The sequence below is a fragment of the Nilaparvata lugens genome, chromosome 7, assembly GCF_014356525.2.
Source record: "Nilaparvata lugens isolate BPH chromosome 7, ASM1435652v1, whole genome shotgun sequence".
Classification (NCBI taxonomy): domain Eukaryota; kingdom Metazoa; phylum Arthropoda; class Insecta; order Hemiptera; family Delphacidae; genus Nilaparvata; species Nilaparvata lugens.
Window position 1 is genome coordinate 31,642,808 of NC_052510.1, and position 26,984 is coordinate 31,669,791.

General features: G+C 32.5%; 1 protein-coding gene across 1 annotated transcript in view; it reads left to right on the top strand.

The window, feature by feature from the left end:
• LOC111060353 overlaps window positions 1-20,076 on the top strand; it is a 33,412-nt gene extending 13,336 nt beyond the window's left edge. The window contains exons 4-7 of the mRNA XM_022348018.2: window positions 3,621-3,866; window positions 9,006-9,070; window positions 10,286-10,355; window positions 18,550-20,076. Coding sequence (XP_022203710.2) covers window positions 3,621-3,866; window positions 9,006-9,070; window positions 10,286-10,355; window positions 18,550-18,762 — 594 coding nt within the window. The 3' untranslated portion in view covers window positions 18,763-20,076. The remainder of the gene's footprint in view (window positions 1-3,620; window positions 3,867-9,005; window positions 9,071-10,285; window positions 10,356-18,549) is intronic.
• The last annotated feature ends 6,908 nt before the right edge of the window (window positions 20,077-26,984 follow it).

A 26,984-nucleotide genomic window follows, 5' to 3' on the forward strand; every position in this document is an offset into this window, starting at 1 on the left:
CAAGTGATTCATGTAGGCAGCGCCCCAAACGATAATCCCATATTGAAGAAAAGACTGGATGTAAGCACAATAAACCAATCTAGAAACGGCTATGTTACTCAATTTACTGATAGTGTAGAATTTGTTGATCCAGTGTTTAAGCTTATTACAAATGACATTGATGTGGACATCCCACCGAAGATGTTGATCAACAGTGACACCCAGATACTTGAAGAATTTTTCTCTACCTAATTTTGGACAACTACAATCTGATGAATCTGAAAGGTTACAATCAGGACTATGAATATGAATATGAGTGAGATCAAGCGGCAAACCAACAACATTCGGTGAAAAGGCTAAAAATACACTTTTCTTTGCGTTGAGGGTAAGAATATGCTCATCTAACCAGGCTTTAACAGTTCTCAATCCAGATTCAGCCCTATTTTTAACCTCTTCCCATGAATTACCAGTAAATATTAAGGCGGTGTCATCTGCAAAAGCAAGTGTCACACAGTTCTCAATATCAAGTTTGATTAAATCATTAATGTAAATGAGAAAAAGGATAGGAGATAGCACCGTGCCCTGTGGGAGACCAAAATCACTCAAAAGTCTAGAACTAGTTTTATTTTCTAAGGTAAGCTTTTGATGTCTATCACTCAGGTAACTGGTGAATAATCTGAGGGGTACACCACGAATTCCTAATTTCTCCATCTTGTTCAGTAATTTTGAATGAGGAATGGTGTCAAAGGCCTTAGCTAAATCCAGGAAAATGGCTATTGTTTTCTTATTATTAGTGAAGTTATTGGCAATTGTTTGAGTTAAGAGAGTTATAGAATCAATTGTATTTTTGTTAGTCTGAAAGCCATACTGCTGTTTATGAATGACCTCGTGTTTGACTAAGTAACCAATTAATCTAGACTTGATTACTTTTTCCATTATTTTTGAGAAACCACTTAACAGGCTGATTGGGCGGTAATTGGTTGGGTCCTTAGGATCCCCCATCTTATGAAGCGGTATAATATTAGCTAACTTTAAACTAACAGGGAAGTGCCCTTCTAAAAAACAACGGTTTATTATTACTGTTAATGGTTTAACAATGTGTGGAAGTATAATTTTCAATGTTCTATTGCTTATTTTGTCAATTCCCGGAGCAGAGTTATTGTTGAGAGAGTTAATAATAGCTGATATTTCACTTTCGTTTGTGGGTGATAGGAAAAAGGAGCCATGACCATTTACAGAAGAGTTCATGAACAGATTACCATCAGATGCATTGGGATTATTACTTATCAGCTTTTCAGCGAAAGTTTTACCTACTTCAACAAAATGACGATTTAAGATGTCTGCATCAATTTTAGGAACAACCTTTTTACGGCACTTACCCAATAATTCATTCAACGAGTCCCAAACTCTCCTAATATTGTTTTTATTCTGATCAATCTTGTTTTTATAATAGTCGCATTTACACTGTTTTAATAATTTATTAAGCATATTTCTGTAAGAGATGTATTCGGCTTTTAATATTACATTAGAAGGCTGTTTAGAGAGCTTTTTAAAAAGTTTATCGCGTTTAGCAATTGCCACAATAAGTCCCCTGGTGATCCAAGGCTTCAAAGGTTTTAATCTATGTGGAATATGTACTTTAACTGTAGCCTGTTCTACATGGGATGAAATCTTGTCAGTCAGAAAAAGCATTTGATCATCCAAGTGTAAATTAGGGCTTAACACCTCACTCCAATTTTCTTTTTGAATAGAAGACAATAATTTATCATAATCAACTTTATTGTAATAATTAATAGGTTTGTCAGACCCATCAATATCAGCCGCAAGATCAACGTGAACACTAGTACAAAAATGATCAGTTATATTAGTTTTCATAATAGAGCTGATAACATTATCAGAATTGAACGAAGAGTTCTTGAAAAAAATGTGATCGATACATGATTCAGTATTGTTATAAATTCTTGTAGGTTTATTTATGTAGGATTTCAAACCATTTAACGATAATATTTCAAAATATTCACTGGCTAAATTAGTATTTCTATTCAAATGAATATTCATGTCACCAGCGAATATTACGTTAGATTTATTCCTTAGATTTAACAAACAGTCATTCAAGCTGTTCAGAAAAATATCAACATTGGATGAAGGCGATCTATAAACAGCGATAACAGTTATCTTTTCGCTAATTCCTGGCACTTGTACATCCAAACAAATAGAGTTGGCTTCATTAATCTCACAATTCAGCTCATCTACAATCAAGTTACTTTTAAAAAATATACAGATTCCGTTACATTTATTGATTTTTCCTATTTTATTAATTACTGAATAACCATTTAGGTTAAAATTGAATTCATCATCATCGACCACCCAAGTTTCACTAAGAATTATAATATGAAAGTCAATTGAACAATTACTAATTACGTAAGAGAACTGATCGAAGTTTTTTTTCAAACTTCTAATATTTAAGTGGATGACATTAAAAAAAGAGTTGCATTCTCTATTACCAAACAACTCAGTTCGACACTGGAAAATATTCTCAATTTCAATAGTATTGTAACATTCGAGGGAAATATGTTCGTCAACGTCATTGACAAGAACCATACTTAAAAAAAGTAAGAAAGAAGAAAGAAAGAAAGAAGAAAACGGAAAGTTAAGAAGATATGAAAAAGCTTAGAAGAAGCCAACATATGCACGTTGAGTCTCCACAATCTTATCGTAATGATTCATATTAGAGAGAAAAAAGATGACCATATCTGATGCAAATAAAATCAATTATAAAATAACGAAACTACCGTAGTTACCTCGGCAAAATATGAAAACTAAACTTAGAAATCCTAATCTCCAACCAGACACTCATGCATCAAGAAATCCTGATTACTAATAATAAAAATATGTTTTATAATGAAAATAATAATAAATATGTTTTATAATAAAAATAATAGAAGCTTTATAATAAAACTAATAGAAAATACTCGTTGAGTAGTTTAACAGAAAAATCAAGACACCCAGGACGCGAGCACAAGTTGAAGAGAGAATAATAAAGAATTTTAAATACTAGAAAAAAAAAATGAATTAAACAAAATTGGCTATAGATATAGATACCTTAATCATGTACCTAGTAGACTAGGGCACAAACACTTACTCACTTTCATTCATACGAATGCGAGCTTTGGAGAACTGAGAGACCGTTTTCCCATTCTTTTTCCAAAAAACAACACCATCTCGACTCCACACATTTTTAAATCCAATCTTGATACACAAATCTTTGAAAAACGTACGTCTTTTCATGGTAAGGTCCTCATGAATGGAGAATCCCGTACCCTTCAAATTTCGTCTGCCCGTGATGACTAAGTTCTCCTGCTTGTTGTACTGCTTGTATTCTTACAAGAACGAATATATCATTTTTTTATTATTTTGCCAGCATAACTATCATCGACAATTTAAACATAATTCACATAAAAACAAACGTATCATAATTATCATATTACTTGACTTGATCATTCATTATAATGAATAGATAAAAATGAATTTGAAATTTACATTCTATCCAAAGGTATACTGTATTATAATAATATAATAGTATTTATCAAATGAATATCTTCTTTTCATTCACTTGGTAATTTGAAAATCCTTTTTTGCAGCTACCATATATATTTGTTCGCCCGATGGACTACAACATTTATGATAGTAATCTGATCTTTGAGAACAACTATCGTGGAGTGAGACTTGTAGGTCTGTCCAATTACGTTACCAGCATATCGTTGATGAAGTTGGGAAGCCATCTCAAGTTTGCTTACGTTAAATTCGAAATTATCAATATAACCAAACATCCTGAGGAGGGGTCGGTGAAATTGAGATGGAGGATCAGAGGATTATCTGGCTTGAAGGTAAGCATTATAATATTTGGCATCTTTATTATCAAAGTCATCAACATTTCAAAACAATAAAACACAAATATCAGGGAAATCGAGCAAAGTATAAAGGCAAATGGAAATTCAGAAGGTAATAAGTGTATGTCATATTGTATTTTCATTAGATTCGACATATTCATGATTTATTAGTGTAAATAGATTATTATTAGTCAATATAGACATAAAAAAGGGGGTGTGCTTGCAATTTATATTGTAGCTCTGAATTTTCAATATACTATTTGAGTACATAAGACAAGTCCTGAACCAATTTCTTCATGCAAAATTTCCTTGTGCTAGATACAGAGTGTCCCAAAAACCTCGTATTTTCGGCTCATTTTCCAGTTTTCAGCTATTTCTGCCAAATTTCGTAATCGGACAGAAAAATTTGCTCTCGGCTTTTTTCTAAATTATGAAATTCTGAATAAAATGAGATCACTCGGAACTCTCTATCTCCAATGAGTACTGGGTTTTGATTTTTCAAAAATGAGTGAAATTTGAAGAAAAAAATAAATTTTGATGAATTTTAGTTTTTGATCAACAATATCTTCCGATTCTTACCATTCAGATGTATAATTCAAAATCCCTCTGGGAATATTTTTGTGCTCTACAATCTGAGATCAGGTAGAACGCTCTTTTCGACAACTGAGCTCTAGGATGAATTTATCTACAATTTGGAATCAACCGAGAGTTTCTATGATGTATCAGACTCGTTTTAGAAACTCTTGATCAACAGTAAAATCACGAAAAAAATGTGAAAACTGAAATCGCCATTTTTGAAATCTTCTGTAAATTTCGAATGGTATTGGAATTGAAAGTATTATTTATTGGAGTGGTCATAGGGGGACAATTTTCACATTCTCACTAGATTTGGAAATTTCTTCAAAAGTATTTCAAAAGACATGCAGCTTTGAATATAGAAATTGGCCATTTTTTGTGTATTGTAATATGGGCTTTAGTAAACTCAACAATAAATTTTCCACTTTTCGACCGAATTTGACTTATGATGCATGATTTTGGACCGCCTTGACGAGCCGAGAAGAATGAAGTGTAGTACGATGAAATCTGAGCATTGTGTCAGAAGTTATAAGTATTTGAAATTTTGATCCTTGAGGTGTCCTTAAGCGCGCCTCTACACTAGGAAATACTGAAATGAAGTGCATCTAACGGGTGATTCTCATAGAACATAATCTTATGAACTTATGTCATTGTGCGAAATATCAATGTCAAGACTATGTAGCTGGTGATGATGGTTGAAGCTGAAAACTAGGTGTTTTTCACAATACAAGGAGCATTGCTGTCAGGTGTACCTGGAAATCTATATGAGATAAGAGCACTCTACCTGATCTCGGATTGTAGAACACAAAAATATTCCCAGAGATTTTGAATTATACATCTAAATGGTAAGAATCGGAAGATATTATTGATCAAAAACTGAAATTCATCAAATTTTTATTTTTTCTTCAAATTTCACTCATTTTTGAAAAATCGTAACTCAGTACTCATTGGAGATAGAGAATTCTGAATGATCTCATTTTATTCAGAATTTCATAATCTAAAAAAAAGGCGGGAGCAAATTTTTCTGTCCGATTACGAGATTTGGCAGAAATGGCTGATAACTGGAAAATGAGCCGAAAATACGAGGTTTTTGGGCCACTCTGTATCTAGCACAAGGAAATTTTGCATGAAGAAAATGGTTCTGGACTTCTCTTATGTACCCAAATAATATATTAAAAAATCAGAACTACAATATAAATTGCATGCACCAATGTATACAGGGTGATTCATAATTATGGTAAAATAATTTAATACGTGATAGTAGAGGTAAAAATAAAAAAATTCTTATAAACATATATCCATAAACGCTTCATTAGCGAGCTATACAGGGTGAAAGATTTCGCCCGGGATTCAGTTCCTCTGGAGAAATACATCGATGCTGAATTGTTTAGGGACTAGTTTTTGAAAAACTTATGCTGGTTTCATATGGAAAAATATCTGAAAAATTGAATAAAACTAGTCTGGAAGCAGTAGTGTGAGTAGTTTTTGAGAAAAAAGTTGAAATATGCAAAAAATCTAAGTAGAAAAACACAGACTTCTACGTTTGATGCCCAATAACTTCCATTAATGACCAGTGAACAAATACTTTTTTGCAATAATTATTGTAGAGAATTTAATTCTGAAAAGAATTATGTAAACTGTGTGAACTAAATTTTAATAAAAGTTGAATAAAATGTATTCTTATGTAGTACATTACACCACAAAAATTTGCTGTTTTATGAGGAGAGCAACTAATAACTCATAGGTTGTAGCTGATTGCAAATAGAACATGGATTTTAATAACAGCTGTTCCAAAACAGCTGATTTATTCTGTTTCAAATAAGAAAATATTTAAAAGAAATTATCAGCTGAAAGTTATTTTCAGAAATATTTTAGCTCACTTTTGAACAAAACAACAAACTGTAAGTTAGGCCTACTTTTTTGCATATTTCAACTTTTTTCTCAAAAACTACTCACACTACAGCTTCCAGACTAGTTTTATTCAATTTTTCAGATATTTTTTCATATTTTTTCAGCATCGGTGTATTTCACCAGAGGAACTGAATTCCGGGCAAAATCTTTCAACCTGTATAGCTCGCTAATGAAGCGTTTATGGATATATGTTTATAAGAATTTTTTTCTTCTTATTTTTACCTCTACTATCACGTATTGAATTATTTTACCATAATTATGAATCACTCTCTATAGTGACTGGACTATATTGGTATTGTGTATGCATTGGCGAGAAAAAAAGAAGCAGCTGATGTATAAATGTTTATGATTTTTTATGTCCGATTTCCCCAACCTCGGTCAAGACATTTGAACATGATCAAATAATCAGGTACGCTCTTCAACGAGTGCAGTGGAACATATAGAATAGAATAAACGTTTATTGAATAAATAAGCTTCCTTGAGCGAACCTCAAAGAGGCTGCTTGACAAGGTACATATACGAAACATGTAAATTCAAATATAAATACATATTGAAACTTTATTTTCACAAGAATTTACTTAAAAGTTAAAATTATCATAATAATAACTAATTAATTGTTGGCTCAGCTCTCAAAAATCTCAAAAGTGTTTTAATGTACAGTCAACCTGAACTTGCATACAAAAAATAGAACGGAATGAATTACAACAATACAATACATTAGTAATGAATTACATTATGCTACATCTAAAGTGCAATTATTCAACCAAATTTTTAAATTTCTTCTCAACAGGCGCATATTAACAAACTGCACAATTATCGGGTAAATCATTGAATGTTTTTGGTACTATGCAGATTGAGGTGTTTCTGGCTAAATTATTCGAATTGAATGGTACAACATACCTCTCATTCCTTAAATCATATCGATTAACTTTAATAACTAAATATTTTATGCTGGAGTAATTTTCTAAAATCAAAGTAAACAGAAATATTCCTTTTATATACAAAAGGTTTTCATATGAAATATCTCCCTGAGAATTGCTGACCAAACGTAAAATCTTCCTCTGTACCTAAGATATTCTCCTAAGATAAACATTGCTAGCAAATCCCCAACCTTGCAATCCATATTTCATAACAGACTCTCCCAAGGCTATACAAAAAATTATACATCATCCTCTTCACATTATTGGGTATTAAATCTTTAATATAATACATTTTGGCCAGATACCTGTTTGAGTCTATTACAAACATTTTTTATATGAATATCCCAACCAAAATGACTGTCAAATATTACTCCTAAATACTTAGAAATACAATTCGATGTGAACTGACAATGAATCTCTTGTACATATGAAAATTTCTTGCTCCTGCAGTTGGAAACAGTCACAGCAATGGTGATTAATTTTGGGTTCCCTAAGTCTTTACATGTAGGATGAGGTTATATGTAGCACCTTGGATTTAGTAACATTTATATTTAAACAATTATTGTGAGACCATTTAATTAGCTAGAGTATTAATATTTACCACTCGCTAAAATTAAGTAATTGGTTTTTTGTCTATTATTAGGTGATTCTAGCAATTATACTTATAGTTAGATATAGTCATCCAAGTTTCATGATTGTTAAGGTTTGTAACCTTAACAATGGCGACAATATAATACTATGTACTATTGTATTTACTGTTTTGAAGACCCATAATGCAGTTGTAAAACAAATTGATTTCGCAAAATTATTGCGATCCCCATTACGTGTCGCGCGATAACTGTTCTGCGAATGCAATGAATTCGCGTTTTACACTCTTAATACATAAAAATAGCTAGCATAGTTCAGATCGCAGGAAAACAACGAGTTAGGTAAATTTTGCATCCATTACAGTTCATTATGATTTTCCTTTCTATAATTACATGAACATTTCATTCTCTGTAGAACATTGATAGTTATGTACTATGTATAATAATTTATATAAATTCTTAATAATATCAAAGTAAATAGTAAAGATATAATATTAAATAGTGAATAGATAGATTTTAATAGTAATGATATTGATAAGATAGTTGTATATCACTAATATTATTATTTTGTATTATTAGTATTAATGGAATTTTTCTATTAATTAGGGGCAAGGTGGAAACCCTTGAGATCTCTCAACGTACAAATGCCATACAATAAACAGATTAATGATACAGAGTGATTCAAAATATTATTGTCTCAATTCCAGACAATCATATTTATTTTTAAAAACTGTGCGCATAAACCAATTTGACATAAAATTACTCACAGAAACATAAAGTTTATGTTGATATATTACAAGTGTACTTTGTGCCCTCCTTTTAAGGTTCGGACATCTTTGGAAAAATCGCATCGTAGGCCTACCTACGAGATTCGAATTAAGTGAACGTATTTTGTGCATTTCCACAAACCATGGTGTATGAAAGTAGATGTCGTCCGAGCCTCAAAAGGAGGGCTCATAGAACACTTATAATGCACCATTATAAACTTAATGCTTTGGTGAGCATTTTCTAGGACATTGGTTTGTGTACATCGTTTCAAAAAATGAATATAATAATTATTGTAACTTAACCCATTTTATCCGAAATTTCTCGACTGTTGGAATTATTTGAGTTTTTAATATGTATTATAATTCTATTCTCAGGTATTCCTACTGTTCTGGAGAATTAAGGTGTGGAAATTGAAAGATACTATAAAAGATCATGAAACGTGAGTTGGCCTATCATAATTATATTTGTCTTATAGAGAGAAAAATAAAACTTTATTGCTGGGTTAGTAAGTTTACTAATAAGTTCATATTCTATAATACCAAATTCACTGTAGTTGCAAAAATATTTGGATTATTGAAATACTAATCTTGTATTGGTGATTGGTGGTTTTAGAATTCAAAAAGTTTTCTCACGAATGATAGAAATCCTATTGAAGTTCGAAGACTGTTAAATTTTCATTATTTGCTTCCTCACAATAACTGACGCAGTAATATTATGACTCAAATTAAATGATCTTGTAGGATTTAAAAATATATTATCTTTCAAATAATTATTTTTCGATACAAACACATTTTTCATATAAAATAGATTTATTTATTCATGGAGATAACAGGTAACCCCATTCTGTCTCCTTTACAAAACAACACACAATTGAATACAAGAAAAAAAATTAAAGAACATATAAAAGATACAATTTTTAGAAGTCTTATAATCATAAAAAGTAACATAATATTAAGAAAAGAAAATATAATATTTACAGAAATATTAATAAAAAATTATACAACTTTGTTCAAATCATGACCAATAAATGTCAGATGATTCAATTTTTATTTCATAATCAGTGATAAAAAGTTCAGTAAACAAGTAACTTATTATCAAAACACAGTAGGAGACAAGAATAATTATAATTAACACAGATAACTCAAAACAGATTGTTCAACACTTATGAAACATTTCATGAGAAAACCAGAAGATGTCCAGGTGCTCAGAGAAGCGAGAAGCGATTAAATGAGCAGCGTTCTGTATTCATTTTTCAACAGATTGGAAAATTAAAAGATTTGTGCTTGAACTAGCATTTCTGAACATATTAAGAATGAAAATGATAACTTATGAAACTCACTCATAAATTACTAGGATACTAGAAAGAAAAATAAAAATCTTAGTACCCTTTTTGAAATATTTAATCACAACATAGTGATCACTTGAAAATGGCATCAATGTCCGAAACATGTTGTGATTAAATATTTCAAAAAGGGTACTAAGATTTTTATTTTTATTTCTATTTCTATAAAAGTAGCCCTATACAGAAAAGAGATACTAGGATACTCTTCAATATTGGAAACTAGGATATTAGCTGTAACTGTTTATTTCAATAAAGGATCCTTTCTTTCGTTTGGTATATATATCACTTGATTGGCGATGCCTTCTATTGCAGGTGGTACGATGGGTTTTCTGTATTTTATGTAAATGGCGAAGGAAAAATTTACAAGCATGTTTTGGATAAGGTGAGTATTGTTTATGATCATTTCTATACCACATTATTAGTGTTTAGCTTCCTTTTAGCAACAGTAAATTCAGTGGCATTTCAATAATTCGTAGTAGAATATTCAACGGCTAAAATAATTGAAAGTGAACTTATACAGAAATTAAATAGATTTGACATTTTCAACTGAACCCAGTTAGGCTACTAGAGTACTTTTGCAAATGCTCTCTACATGCTCCTGGGTCTAATAAATAAATAAATTTAACCTTATATCAGTTACAGATCTTGAAAAATATAAATATGGTTCTAGGTGATGTCGCATATTCAGCGATTTCACCTCCCATCCTCGCCATTTCTTCCCATCTGTAAAGTGTCGGAGACCTCAAAAACGAATTCAAATTCATTTATTGCCAAAAAGAAAACAAACAATAATTTACTCATACACATACATACACGAGCAAAAATAAGAATAAATTGTTCATCATACAATATTACACATACATGCATATACAAGAGAGCAGAAAAAAACAATTATAAAATTTCTAGGCATCACCAGCAAAAAGAAAAATCTTTGCCCGCTGGTGAGAGTTGCTTAAAAAAATACTTAAAATAACTAGAAATTGAAACGAAAAGCTTTATAACAAAAGTAGACACAAAATATACTTTAAATCAATATACTTTGAAAATGTGGTACAAAGTAGAATAATTCACACATATATTGATAATTTATAAAATGTCAGAATTCAGAGAAATACCAAACTGGAAACTGTAACAGAAAAAAAACAAATCACAGTGCTAGGTTCAAAGTGAAGAAATATTCACCTTTAATCCACTCTGTTATGCTCTTCTTTGATATTTTATCATTCAAATCAAAAGGTATTGCATTTATTAATTCGCTGCTTGTGTAAATCAATTGTCTTCTAATGAAAGTTAACTTTGTAGGATAAATTTGGAATTTTTCTATTATATTTGGTCTGAAGTTGTAGACATGTTTATTTAATTTAGGAAATTCGCTTTTATTTTTTAATAAGTATTTAAGTAAAGTTTCAACGTAGAGTTGTCTAACTGTGAATACATCAAATTCCTGGAAAATTTGATGAGTGGGGTATAATCTCAGTTTATTCAAAATGGTTTTAATAATATTTTTTTGGACAATAAAAAGGTTGTTCAGGTGTACATCAAATGCTGCACCCCATATGACTACCCCATATTGTAAAACCGATTGTACTAAGGCATGTTATACAGTTTTCAAGTTTTTGATGTTTAATATTTTGTTGAGTTTATAGAATTTATATGATATATATATTCAAGTTTTTTTACATAGAAAAGATATATGAGGTTGCCAATTCAAGTTTTCATCAATTTTTACTCCAAGATATTTTGTATTTTTGGCTTTCTGTATTTCTGGACAATTTCATTTTGAGCGGTCAGAGCAATTGGAGTGCAGTTTTAATTTGAAATGATTGTCCGGTTGTCCAGGGAATGTTGGAGAAAACGTTTTAAAATTTGTTTTAATATTAAACTCATGGTGTTTAAGTCAAGCCATTGCTTTATTATCATTGTATCACTTTCGGTATCTCTAAACAAGCTTTACCAGTCAGCATTGGATAAGATTATAGCTGTATCATCGGCAAATGACACAATCCTGCCATTGTTTAATTTAAATTTTAATAGGTCATTAACATATATTAAGAATAAAACAGGCGATAGGACGTAAGCCATACGATGTTGGATTTAGTGTGCTTTTTTTGTGAATTTAAGGTTAAAATTTGGGATCTATCTTGTAAGTAGCTTCCAAATAAATTTAAAGTAATTCCCCTAATTCCTATTTTTTGTAATTTTATGAAGAGTGTTTCGTGTGGTATCGTGTTGAGTGCTTTAGATAGGTCTAGAAATATTGACATGGTTTTATTTTTGTTATTTAAATTTTCACTCATCTCATTTATGAAACAACATAATGCATCCTCTGTGCTTTTATTACTTTGAAAACCAAATTGACATTTCTCTATTATATCGTGCTTGTATGAAAAATTTATTAGTCTTACTTTAATTAGTTTTTCAACAATTTTAGCTAAATTGCTAAGAAGACTAATTGGCCTGTAGTTATTTGCTTTAGTTTTGTCACCACCTTTAAATAATGGTTCTAGTTTAGCAATTTTAAAATGATCAGGGAATATACCTGTAACAAAAATTCTATTTGTAATGTCTGCTATGGGTGAAGCAATAAGTGGAGCAATTTGCTTCACAATGAAGTTTGATATGTTATCAATCCCAGGGCTAGCATTATTTTTTAATTTATGAATTGTTTCTTCTACATCGGAAGGGCCAACTAGAGTTAAAAAACAAGAGTTTTGAAGGGTAGAATAATGATTAAATTCCAAATTCGTTGGATTTCCACTTTTTGGTATGGCTTCCGCCTGTCTAGAACCTACGCTAGCAAAGAAGCTATTAAGTGTGTATGCTTCTATATTAATATTTTCATTTGAGATATTTTTTTCGTCTATGATTTCATTAATGCATTTCCAGAGGTTGCATTTCTAGGATTTTGACTGCTTCTATTTATTTCATTTGAATAATAGTTATTTTTCGTTGACAGTATCAATTTATTCAATATTTTCTTATAGACCTTTAAATCTTCCTTCAATTTCGTATTAAAAGGTTCCCTTTTTAGTTGTTTGTACATTTTATCTTTTCTATTAATGGCCTTAATTAACCCTGGAGTAATCCATGGTTTTATGAGTTTTTTCTTGTATGGTATATGTATCTCATTAGAGGAAATATTAATAAATCGATTTAGTGTATCAACAAAGCAAGTTACCATCTGGTTTACTTCAATATTTTCATTCTTGAAGTCGGTGAATAAGTTGTCCTGAGACAGTAATTCTTTAAGTTTATCATAGTTTATTTTTTTAGAAGTAATTTTGTGTTTATGTTACCTACATATCCTAGATTGAGTGAAACTGAGAAGTGGTCAGTAATATTAGTTTTTAATATATTTCCTGTCTTATATTTGATGTTTTTATCTGTACTTTTGAGGAAAATGTGATCTAGGCAGGTTTCCGACTTATCAGTTACTCTAGTGTAGCCAGTTATATAAGGTTTATATCCATTAATATTCATTATATCTAAGTATTCATGAGTTATTTTAATATTTACGCATATGTTTATATTTACATCTCCTGCAAAACAAACATCAACATCGTTTGGAATATTGGTTGAATACTTTTCAACACTTTCTAAAAAGTTGGACACATTTCCATTTGGAGATCTATAAACACCTATGATTTTAAAAAATTTATCGCTGATAGTTTCAACTTTAATACAAATAGAATTGCCCTCCCTAATATCACAATCAACTACATTATAACTCAGAGATTCATTTATATATATGCATAAGCCATCACACTTATTCATACTACTCTCTTATCCACAACCTTATATCCTGGTATATTGTACATAAAGGGTGTGTTTACATTACACCAAGTTTCAGTAAGTTATATTATGTCGTGTTTAGTTTTATAATTTTCAAGAGTGCATAGGAATTCATCAAAATTTTTACTTGAACTACCAGGCCCGGAACGGGGGGGGGAAGGGGGCAGCTGCCCGGGGCGGCAAAATTTAGGGGGCGGCAGAATTTGGGGAGCGGCAAAAAGAAAAGGAATAAATGAAAAAAACAATAAGTAAAATGTGAAAACGGTATTGGAAAAATATAAAAAAGATAAACCATGTCAACCAAGTACTGCAAAAAGAAGACCTCACTGTAGACAAGGCTGCCAGATACATCAAGGGCCTTCTGGACTTTATTATTTCGTCAAGGGACTATTCTCCATGTGATGCAATTGTTGAAGCCAAATTGATAGCTGAGAAGAACGACGTGCTGATAGAGTTCTCAGATAAAAAAAAGGAAGAGGAAAAAAATGCCTGGTGAGATGTGTGAAGATGATGAAGTCTCTGAGTCATATGCTGAAGACTTGTTTAGAATAAAGAAGAAATAAATATTTATTGCCAAAATCATTAAACAAACTTTACAAATGTGAAAAATATAAAACTTTTCATATACAATACATTACAAAAACTTAAAATTAAAATATTTTTCATTTAAAAATCGATTATAATATTATCATTGGCGTTACCAGCAAAACTAAGTAGTTTGAGCGATGGCAACGAGTAATCAGTCGGCTATAATTAGTGGCTTGAGATTCAGTCGAAAATAGAAAAAATATAATAAAGAAAAAAGAAACATATGGAATGTATGAAAAACTAGAAAAAAAATAAAATTTCAATCCGAAAAGAAGAAGTACTAAGAGTGAAATACTAAGAGAGCAGAAAAACTAGAAGTCTTTCAGAAGTTATTAACAGGTTGAACATGGAATTAATTACAAGGCTTGTGACTTTGGAGAGTATAAATGACAAATTTGGATTTTTAACTGATGTTAACATTTGTGAAATAGAAGTAAATAATTTTAAGAGTAAGTCAGAAGCTTTGGCCAGCATTTACGATAAGGAATTAAATAAGGAAGATATCATGTTTGAAATTGAAAGTTTCAAGTATCACGCACTTGTAGTAGAGCCCATATTTAAAGGATGCTACACCCTTGTTGATGTTGAATCTGATTTACAAACATAAACTTCCAGAAGCTTATCCAAACATAACCACAGCACTGACGCTGTTCCTAGCCATTCCAGTTTCTGTTGCCTCTGGAGAAAGAAGTTTTAGCAAATTAAAACTGATAAAATCTACCTAAGAAGTACAATGCGGCAGGAGAGGCTAACAAACCTTAGCATTATATCAATAGAACATAAGCGAGCTGCTTTGATCAATTATGATGATATAATAAATACTTTTGCATCAAGAAAATCTCGCAAAATTCAACTCAAGAACTGAGATTATTAAAGTGTGGCTTATTGAATAGTTTGTCTTAAAACAGTCTAACTAATATTTGCATCGTAGTTAAGCGAGTATTTTTGTGGAATACACAATAACTTATTGTTTATGTACTTTAAATTAAAAAAAAAATGTTAAGTATAAAATTAGACAGAAAATTACAAAAAAAGTTACAATAAATAATATTCATAATTATTTTTATTAATATGATGTATAATCTAATGTGTACTGAAAAGAGTTATAGTTGAAATAAATGTAAGTTTTTCATAAATTCAATGTACATAATCCTTCTATGCACTATGTAAATTCAATCTACATAAATTCATAAAGTCACGATTTTATCTCCTAATATGTTATATATTAAATTGCTAACAATATAATGGGGGGGGGGGGCAGACGAATCTTTGCCACCCCTCAAAAAACACCTAGTTCCGGGCCTGCAAACTACGGGTATTCATTGAGTACTATATTCAAAAAGTGTACCTCACCATCCTCAACATTCGGTATGTAGTTGATATAATCGTCTATCTCATTTGTTTTATTATCTTCTTTATCATACAATGAAAACAGGTCTTCTACTATGTTAGTCAAAGCGTTTTCAAGTAAATAAAAAATCAGAGTCTCCTTTGTGTCGGTCCTATGCGTTGTGGTCTACGGGTACTGAGTGTTGATTTCCATCCTTTCCCTACAACTCCAAGTAGTCCAGGTCCGCTTTCGTTGAGATAAAAATATGAATAAAATTTTGAATAAAAATATACTTAACGGAAATGTTGCTATTCTATGGGTATAAGCTAATGTCATTGGATGCATGTATGTGAGGTGCACGATAGGTGCGCGCATTGACGACGCGTGCAGATGAGAAACAGCCAAATGTGGAAAGAGCCATAGAGAAGCATGTTGTGACGTCTGTCGCTGTTCATACTGAAGGCCACCATCAAATGCACGCGTTCAGTGTGAGTGTTCCTATTGTTCTTTCCATAGTTCGAACCGCGCATACGTGCACACTTGCAGTTGCACAAATGCACATACGTGCATCCAATTTGATCACACCCTTAGGCCCGCCGCAAAGTAGACCCACGCTAATCCACGAAAACCAACCCACGCCGTGGGATATTTTGTAAACTATTGCTATAGAATTATTCATACACAATCAGCTGACAAGTGGATTATTCATTGCATGTATTATTATCATTATAAAGATGTCTGGAGAAGCCTAGCAATGGTTTACAAAACATCCCACGGCGTGGGTTGCTTTTCGTGGATTAGCGTGGGTCTACTTTGCGGCGGGTCTTATGTAGCCTATTCCTTCAGAATTGAAATTGTTGAACAGCTATTTGATGATAGAGCTTTGTCATATCATTGCTGGCCTACTGTTGCATAATAATTTTCTTATATCTAATAATTTTTCAAATAAATACAAGAAAATTAATCAAATTGAAGTTGTAGAGAACATGTCGCGATGTTGGAGCTGAAACAAAGGTTAATATCATTATATTTATTATTGACATCTCATATTTCAGTATCATTTATGAGAAACCGAAGTTTTGATGGTCTCGTTGAAGAAAAACGTAAACTGAACCTTATACTTTTCATATATTTATACTCATATAACCTCATATTTTTCAAATATTTTCGTGCAATCAGCGGTAGAATATCTTGAACTATTATCAAAATACAAGCGATGAAAAATCCTTGAAAATTTTGGCGGTCATCTTGTTTTCGAGGTGTTTGCCTGTGATTTTGACTTATCATCATTGTGTTCCTCATTATTTTAGTCCTAACGACGAAATTGAGACATCTTCCACGGTTGTTACTCAAAAATGACCACAGAGTGCCTTTTTTAGTGCCTTTGCGCCCGGACTAATATAGTTGTTGTTTGCTGATCAATAAATCTATCCTATTCTAAAGTTTTAGCCATTTTGGACACGTAGGATTTATGTCACAGTCATTTGCTGAATGTTGGATTCCGCGTTTTCTCACATTAGACTAAAGATTGCTCAATTCCAAGTCCTTGACAGTATATTGATTTTTCAATCGTCAAAATGCATCCAAATATAATCTATTTATATATTGATGCCAAAATTAAGATTATTTGCGTCTAAACTGCGCCAACAGAGTTAAAATTGAATATGTTTATGTTTTTGAAGGGACCAATTCAAAAACCCAAAGGTTCAGAGAGAGAACCTCACACGTCAACCGAAGCTTATTGTGTGTCCCAAAGCATGTTAGACAAACCGACATCCCATTCCTCACCTGGTTGCTTACAGCCAAACAGAGCCCTTCTTCTTGCTCCAAGACTTTTGCAATCCAGTATGATATGCTTAGCAGTCTCTTCAGACTGATTTTAAAGCCTACACATCTGGCTTTCATTTCTGAGTCCAATTGTGTGGAGATGTTTCCTGAAGTGGCCATGTCCAGCTATCAGGGCTATCACCTGCTTGACCTGACCTCTACCCAGACTCACCAGCCAGCTGGTGAAGCGAGGGCTTGCGTCTGCCAGCAGCCTTTTGCCAAGTGCTTGACCAGGGTGACCCTGCCATTGCTGGTGGTGTAAGTTCCTGGATCATTTACTTATTGTGTGGAAAGCAGGTACCCAACCAATATCACACCAATTTGGACTTGATTTCATTGGAGTCAAGAGCCTTGAGGGCTGCCTGACAATCTGACAGGATTACTATATGCTTATTGCAATAGCGCCTGGCAATGCTTATGTTGGCACAAGCCATGATGCCCCAAATCTCTGCCAGAAAGATGGTACAGTGTTGTCCCAGACTTGCATAAACTTATGTTCTAGGTGAATCACTGTACACCCCGTAGCCAGATTTCCCTTCAATGAGAGAACCGTCTGTGTACCAGACAAGGCTGCCTCTTTTGGGATAGGGCCCTTCCACTCCTCTCTAGAGCAGAATTTAACAGATAAAGGTTTAGTAAAAACCAACTCCGTGCTCATGACATCTGACGTCATTTCAAGCACAGGGCTGTGAGCAACGGCTTTGGTGATTGTGCAGTGGCCTGTTCCAGACAGACCTTCTCTCCATTGGCCTGCAACTTTCAGTCGATAGGCTGATTTCCGTGCTTCTTCTGCCATAGTAAAAATGTTCAATGGCAGTAAGCCAAGAGCAACTTCAAGAGTTGCTGACGGGCTGCTCCTGAAAGCTCTAGTGACTAGAATTGTGGCTGGATTGAATAAGTTTTTGTCATATGTGAAAACTCTACAAACTAGCCTCGTACATCAGAAGAGTAATTAATTGTGACAGTCTTTTTTCAAATGTTTATTGAATAATAATACAGAAATCATGCATACAGCTGAAGAAGGTGAAATAATTTTCAGATGCAACCAGACGATGATAAGGAAGAGCTGGTGCATAAGACACCGCTGGCAGCGAAGCTGGGTTTGCTGCTGGGGTTGACGCCGCGTAGCTCGTCACTCAGCGACCTGTCACCTATGGCCTGGACCTCTCTCAGCCACCTGAGCGACCGCGACGCTGAGCTAGTGTCTCAGGCGATGGCCCAGCTCATGCTGCCGCTCGAGAAGATCGAATAAAGTCCACAAATTATATATTTAGTCTGGCTAGAAACTAAATAGTGAGCTGCATCCGTTCCGCCGCCCCGACGCTGGTGGAGACAGTTAAGACGAAAGTTACTTACATTAAGTTTGCTTTCTTCTAAATTCGAATAACGAACGAAAATAATTATCGACACCTGAACTACTAATGAGCGAAATTATGCAATTAATAGTCTACACGCAATATGGCATCGCTGATCTTTCTTACTTTTCACAATTCAGCCCTGCTGCTTTAAAATTATCCACAAACTTGAACCAAGCATGCATTTTTCCATAAAATGAGATAATTATCAAACCTATTAAAATTAATAAATTTCCCAACCTATGAAAGTATGCCTTGACTTTTGTAACAACTTTTCAATTGAATTCAAATACTTTCAGAATTATCTGTAGATTGCAGTATCACCTACATAAATTCATAAATTTCACATGGATTCTACCTTATAATGTTACTTGAAGCTATGTAAAAGAATGTGATCTTCCATACCAATTATCCTTAATTCTAATACATTATAAAATGCCAGTACTTCAATTTCTTAATCAAATAAGCTCAATAAGCTTAATAATTAACTCAATGTAGACAGAAGGTTTCTATAGTGAGTTTATGATATTCAACTCATCTCTTAATTGTACTGTAGTACCTTTTCATTGAAGTTCTCAGTATTATTGATTTAATAATATTTTTATTCACTGAATTGTATTATTCCTTGGATTTTTTTTTCAAAAATAATTTTTAATGAGTACATTTTTAATCTAGATCAAAAATTTCTTAGTGTGTTGGTAATGTTCAAAATTGGTGTATTTCGTTACTCAGATGGTTTGTTGCAAAATTATGCATTTTTGAGTAGCCGTTATGTGAATGGGTGAAAATATAAATAAACCAAATAAAATCTCAATAAAGTTACATTATACGTTTTTGGAATGTAAATTATTATATTTTTTGTAAATCTTAATAATTACTAATTTACTTAAGAATGCTTTTTTGTTATTAAAAATCTGTGTTAATTCAATATTATTTTTGTTGATAAAGAATTGGAATTGATATAACTAGAAAGTTCATGAATATGCAATTGAAAAAAATATTTTAACGTCAATGACACGCTGTGATGATTGAAACATTGTCAATGACTCTGAAAGTGTATAAAGACATGTATTTGTATTTTCACTATGTTAACTACTTGTCCAATAATGGTAATAGATCAATTCATGTTGATAATTGAATATTAAAATTATGATGCCATTTGTTGTGAATGTAAATAATTTAGTTGAATAAAAACATTTTTTTGTTTTCTATTGATGTTTGTTTTATTTTGGCTCTAAAAAATTCAACTCTCATATTTGAACAGAACTTGATTGGAGTTAAATTTGAGTTGAAAATAGAATTGATTGCATCGTATATCTATCAATGTAATATAATTAATATTATATGAACATTCACTCTATTACAGATGAAAATTCGTTCTGATTTAGATACAATAGGTACCGTACTTCATTAATCTGCTGAAATGCTGAATTCATTGAAGTAAGAAGTTGAGAGGGGGTTCACTCGTATACGATTTTGTGACATGAATGCTGACAAGCTTATTAATGTGCAAGTAGTGAGGAATGAGGTTCATGGTGTTTCCGTCATGCTATCTTCACTAATTTATTGTAAGCGTCTCTCTGACTAGCTAAACCTGTCATTTTTTCTGCTCCAAGTTTGCTATTGTCATTTCTCGATTAATCCACTTTATTGCTGAATCGTTGGAAAGATATTCAATTTATTCCTCACCAGTAGGTAGAATCAGAGATAATATGAAGCTAGAATAGCCTATGTACAGGTCTGCCCGGAAAGTAATGTCAAATTTTTCCGACGCCATTGTACATTGCGGAGTGCTGCGGCGGTGGGAGAATTGTCATTTGTGTGCCCTCTACCGGAGAGTTCTTGCAGGCATTTCCGTGAGAGATGTTTTCCTGACGCGTCACAGTTCAAAATGAAGCGGCTGCAGTGCAGCTGTGCAGTGCTCCCTCAAGCAACGCAGCAGTGTGACGAGTACCCAGACTTTCTAGAAAATGGGTCATACACTCAAGAATCATCTCTTGTGATAACATTTTTTTGAAAGTCTGGGTCCTCATTACACTGTGTTGCCTATGACAACTCTCCAGCACTGTGGAGACAACTGATTTTCAGTCAGCCTTCTTCCCAAGACCCCCCACCACTAGTCAGTCTCTCACAGCCACAGCACTCTGCGATATGCAATAGCGTCGGAAAAATTGGCATTACTTACCGGACAGAACATGTAAATTGGATTCTCTAATGATAAAATATATTTTCTATATATATCAGTCCTGCAATTTACGTCACTTGAATTCGCTTAACATTGGACAAAATTTTTGTATCTATAATATTGGTTAATATATTTCAAGGATTAGGGATTGAAACTATTATATTAAATTCTAGAATTCAACCCTGCTTAAAAAACTTGTTAGTTGACTGAATTGTTAAAAGGGTATCGTATTGTATACCAGTAGCCCAGACAGCACTTATTTGTGTGATTCATTAATTCTAAAATACTTCATATCCTGTAATGATTACTTCAAATGTAAAGAAACATGAGTGGATTGAATAAAATAACGTCTTCAATGAAATACGAAAAAGTTTATCAGGACAGAAATCTTCCACGTCCTAGTTTTTGTATTGAACTGTTGTTGAAGTTTTTCAAAATATTAAGTGAAACATAGGACGTTTATTCAGTTCATAAGTAAGTTAGTAGATCAATTGCTTCCTTATTCATCTTGAATGGAGTTGCGAGATCTAACACCGAGTCATGCTACTTTTTTGAAGAAATAGAAGCAAAGTTTATCGTGGAAGACTATCCCCGAGAGACAAAACTTTGCTGGCTGAGTGAATGTTTGACTAAGCACAAGTACCAGCCAACAGCTGACCCAAGACTTCCCTTGGCAGTTGCTTACAAAAGTGGCAAGTAAGAAGTTGAAAGTCGGCAAAAGTTGGAGTGAAGCTCACAAACTATTACATCTATAAACTATCAAGTTTCTACTTCTTTCAAGACTCCACTGTTGAGTGAGAAGTGCTTAAATATTGAGTACTCAGTAGAAGGCTACAGGAGTAGTAGGCTGCCATTCATTAATGGGTTTGATGAAGTTCGTAATGTCTAATGTTACCTATTGGATAGATTAGATGCAGTGGTGTATTCAGAAAGAAATTTCCGGGGGATCATAACATTGGCATACAAAGCACCTATACCTTTGGGGAGACACCGGCCCGGGGGTCTGGGGAGTATGGAAAACAGTAACCGAAAAAAATGGAAATTTACCTTAAATTTGGTGCGATTCTATGCAATCTCTATTTAACAACTATCATTCCAATCAAGCTTTTTTGTGATCGGTAGATCACTTTTATTACCGTATTTAAAATTTTCCTTAAAAATTATATGGGTCTATGATTTTTTTTATTAAATAACGAATAATAGGATGGAATAAATTATAATTTTATTAGTCATTTAATTTTTCCAAAAATAATTTTTTAGTAGCCCTGAACAGGCCTAGGCCTACTCATTATTAGATATCATGCTAGACTGCTGTAATTTTGGCTCCATAGCTAATTTTTATGGCTGATCCGGGGAAAAATAATTCAGGTCCCATTTCGGAGGGGGATACATATCCCTCCATACTGGATAGGTGTTCTAAGAAATTTGATCTAAACAGCTGATAAATGTACTTGTAACTAATAAGACTGGCATTTCTGATATTACCTTGTTCACAGATAATAACTTTAATTATTCTATTCAACGCATTTTACTTATTAGCCTGGTTAACTTTAACATCCCGAGTTGTAGAATTTAAGTAAACTCAAGAATCATCTATGAAATTATTAAAACATGAAGGCTTACTTCATGAACAATGCGTTCATTTTGATTAGGCTTATACAAATTTGAAACTCTCAAAGTCATGATATTACAGAAATTCTGGGGCAGGTACAAGAGACAAACTTCGTCCAAGCTCAGTGAAGTTTTGAATACAGCAATAACAAACTTTGCAAAATATCCGCCTGCCATTTAAAGTTGCTGCATTGTTGCATAGCAGCTTCCTAATGACAGTACAAGTTCTTCTCACATACTTATCAAGGCAAGTTTCGTATGCGGTATAATTTATTACCGTACGGTATCTACTATAGTTTCAGAACTATGCCTAAGAAGATAATTTTGAATAAAATTTAGAATTTAGAAATAGGCCGACACATCTAGAAAATACCTGAGTCTATACCTAATTCATGCAGGTGAACGGGCTAGAGTCAAGAAAACTTCAATTAATCTTGCCATGCCTGATTTAATAGGTTTATACTATAGAAAATCACTACAATTTGAAATAATTGAAAAATACAAACAGTTTCAATAAACATTGGCAACTAAAATCGAACAACAGAAACAACAATTTCATGTTACTTTGTTGACATTCTTCATCTGATTCGGGGGCGCATTACTATCCCCGTTTAGATAGCAATACGTCACAAAACCAACAATATCAGTCATCAAATAACAAATAATTAACTTCAACATAAAATTACTCAAGAAAGAAAAGCCCGTTGAACCCAAGTTTCGTCGATAGTAACCCATATAACCCATTTCATAATAATTTTGAATCCCCACTTTTGATTGACATTCTCGAATGAACCTTTGTTTCACTACACTGCACTTTCGTTGGTCTGTACGTTGCTTTATCGTCGGGGTTACAGTACCTTGTTTTTGGCGGTGAGCTTTTACCGGTTGAATTTGGCTTGACGGCGACGTCCTCTTACGTCCCTAGACCTGTCGTCTGAACGGGTGTCTTGAAGCGGTGTTACATAAAGTTGTGGAACCAAAGGGGTGATAGTACAAGAAGTTGGTTTGGGAACACACATGAACCGCTGTAAATAAATGTATTACAGCATTAATTTCTAACTCTTCCTACAATTCATCAAAAGCTAAAACAGGAGTTATCTATTGATTACAATTAATTAAATTCTCTCATTCTTTGAATCCTCATTTTATATAGATTTTTATCTTTAAACTACTGATTCTTTTTATCAGAATTAATGGATCTTTCTTCACAAATAATTCAAATTGAAATGATGCTAACTTATATGATATTTTTTGTTTGGTTTGCGAAATCAAATATAATTTTTCATATAGTAGCTCGGCTAGTATTGTTGGAAACTTGTGCGCCAGCCAACATTTATTTTATTTATTATTTATGAACTATAGGACGCAATCCAAGTGTAAATAACAGGCATTCGCCCAAAACTGCTCAGAACCTTAATTAAAAATGAACATTCCAGAGTTTATGATTTGATTTACCTACAAATACAAGTCCAAAAACTAGTATCAACTGAAATTATGAATTTATCACCTAATAAAACAAGACACTTTATAACACAATAAAAGAAAAAAATATTGAAAATTTCACTTTAAGGAAAGATAATGTTTGCCTTATAAGATTCATCTTGTGGAATTTTTACCTTTAATTAAATAAAATTAGTAAACACATAGAAAGTAATTTAAATTGTATTAAAATTTGAACATTCATTAATATTAATTTCCTGGAAAAGAAAAACTTTCTTCTTCGTCTATTAAGATTTCTATCATAAAAAATTTACTAAATCAATCGACAGCCTTAATGACATAAGAAAACAGAGTCTGAAAAATATAAATTAAAAAATGTCATAAACTCAAGTTTCATTCCAATTTAAAGGCTATCTTCCTGACTTTCAGCAATACTCTACGATAATATATCTCCAGAAACAATAACTCAAATGTAACGTAACTGAAAACTTTCTATACTTCTGTAGAAAAAAATTTATAAGTATCTTCCATCACTAATAAAATCAAAAGGATTATTCTCAATCAATATTATTAACTTGAAAAATAACAGGCTTAATTAATTCAATACTCTTATGGAAGTTTCAATCAATAAAATTCCCTAAATTATATTTTAACCTTATTTTACGTACCTTAGCGGTTATTTGAAGAAACAATTATTCGTACATGATGAAGAAACACAATTAAACCTTTCAGGACATGGCACTACTAGTAAATTTAAACATTAATAAAAAATAAAACTAGCTCCTACATTAACTACTGAAATAAACTTATAAACCTGCCCAAAAAGGGGGAAACATAGTGACTACATCTTTACTCTCGTAGTGCTCCTAGCAAAGTGTCCTCCGGAACGTAATCTGGTCTCTCGACTGGGGAATCCCCACTACTGTATTTAGAAACAGGTCTCCTATTGGGCGAATGGAATCAATTTGACCAATCGTCGCGTGGCTTCTAGAGCCTTTGGACCAAATAGTAACTGCAAAATCGGTAGTTTGTTATAATTTCAATGCTTGCTGTTTTCCAACTTATCGCTCTTTATGTCGCGACAAGAAGGCTAAGTTTTAGAGATAATTCCATAATCTACATTCCTCAACGACTCGGAGCCACAATTTTTAAATATCTATCATGGGAAACTCGAAGTCATGGCCGTTCATAATAGAGAGAGAAAATAATTTATTTCGCTAACTCACTTACAATAATGGCTCTAGTCTATTGCGTATTAAATTTACTATTATAACTTGGGAAAAGGCCTGAATTAAAGACAGTGCCCGGCACACTCCCCTTCCTTCCGGTGTGAAACACGCAAAAAGAATCTAATCAGGATATGTTACCATAGAGGCATTCTGTATGATTTGGAGAGTCGAATTTCTGGATTGATAGTAGGATCCAATTTGAAGCGGGCCCTCTTCAAAAGAAATCTCTTTAATCATTCCGAAATTCAGCAAAATGTATAACTAATTGAGATTTGTGGCAAGAGTCTTTAAAACTGTGGCAAGAGTCAGGACAAAACAATATGGACGTGTCCACCTTTTAAGTAGGTACTAAAGACGGACCGAGTATAATAATCTTGAATACTTCAATCACTTTATAGAGTCCCTGGTTATTTTCTTGGCAAACTCTAACAAGGGAAAACGTTTAAAAGACATCATAGTTTTAATTGGTTCTATGTTACTCTGCTGTTGTAAAATATGAAGCACATTGATCATAATAGTAAAGGATGAAACCTTTTCACTCTGCTGAATGTATTGAAATCTAACTATCATTACTATAGAGTTGAGAGTGCAATATATTTTTAACAATATAAAGCAATTCAGTAGGCAATACTATTCTACATCGACTACGATTCAAAGATAATAATGATTGAAATTGCATTATTAGATCAACGCGAGAGCTATATGACACAAGCGCGATTTTGCATTCCACAATCATGAGAAAAACACTTTTCATTATAATATTCTAGTAGGAAACCTAGAACGCTAGTCAAAACAAAACTATGATATCGGGTGCCAGGCTTTAATCGACAATAATAATTCTGTATTTCGCTTCTCACTAGAGTACGTGACATTTTCTCTAAACACTGGAAGCATACTTTTCATCGCATGATTTAATAATATGGAAATTCAACTCGATCAACTAGCTTGGGACTGCTAATGCTTGACTTCTGATCATCAACATTATGAAATTTACCAATACATTAACACATTAAATAGACTACTATTACACTATTACTGATTTACAAGTGCACTGACATTTCCAACCTTACTGGAGCCTCACATATTTCTCAACAATAAACTTCATATCCAACTAGTTTCAATTACTCTACTAGATCTCAAAATATCTCAACTTATTCACATGGAAAACTTGATTGCAATTTTACTATTCATCATTAAAAAATTTATCATTTCATTAAAGATTTTCCTATTTTTTTTATTTATTAATTCTTTTTGACTACTTATCTCTAAAAGGGTCCTACTACTGTTAATTACCTCAATTTAATTTTCCCAACAAAAATTCTATTTCCTTTTTGACACGAATTTTCCTACATATTTCTACCTTATATCCCCATTTAAGTTTTTAATCAACCTTTCAACTCTCAACTACAGAATAATTTAAACTCATGCTTAACTCAAGAGATTTTCCCTTATCATTTCAAATTCAACTAGAAGAATTTCACTGTTAATTTTATTTTAATTTAACTCGTTAAGTACTGTTCCAATATTTATTTCTACTTTCACTGATAACCATTTTAACATTACCTAGGTACTCGAAAAGTTTCTCTGTTATTTTATTTGTATACCTTAACTAATCACCTTAAATATTCGTTGTCTAAAACCTTCAATTTCCGTT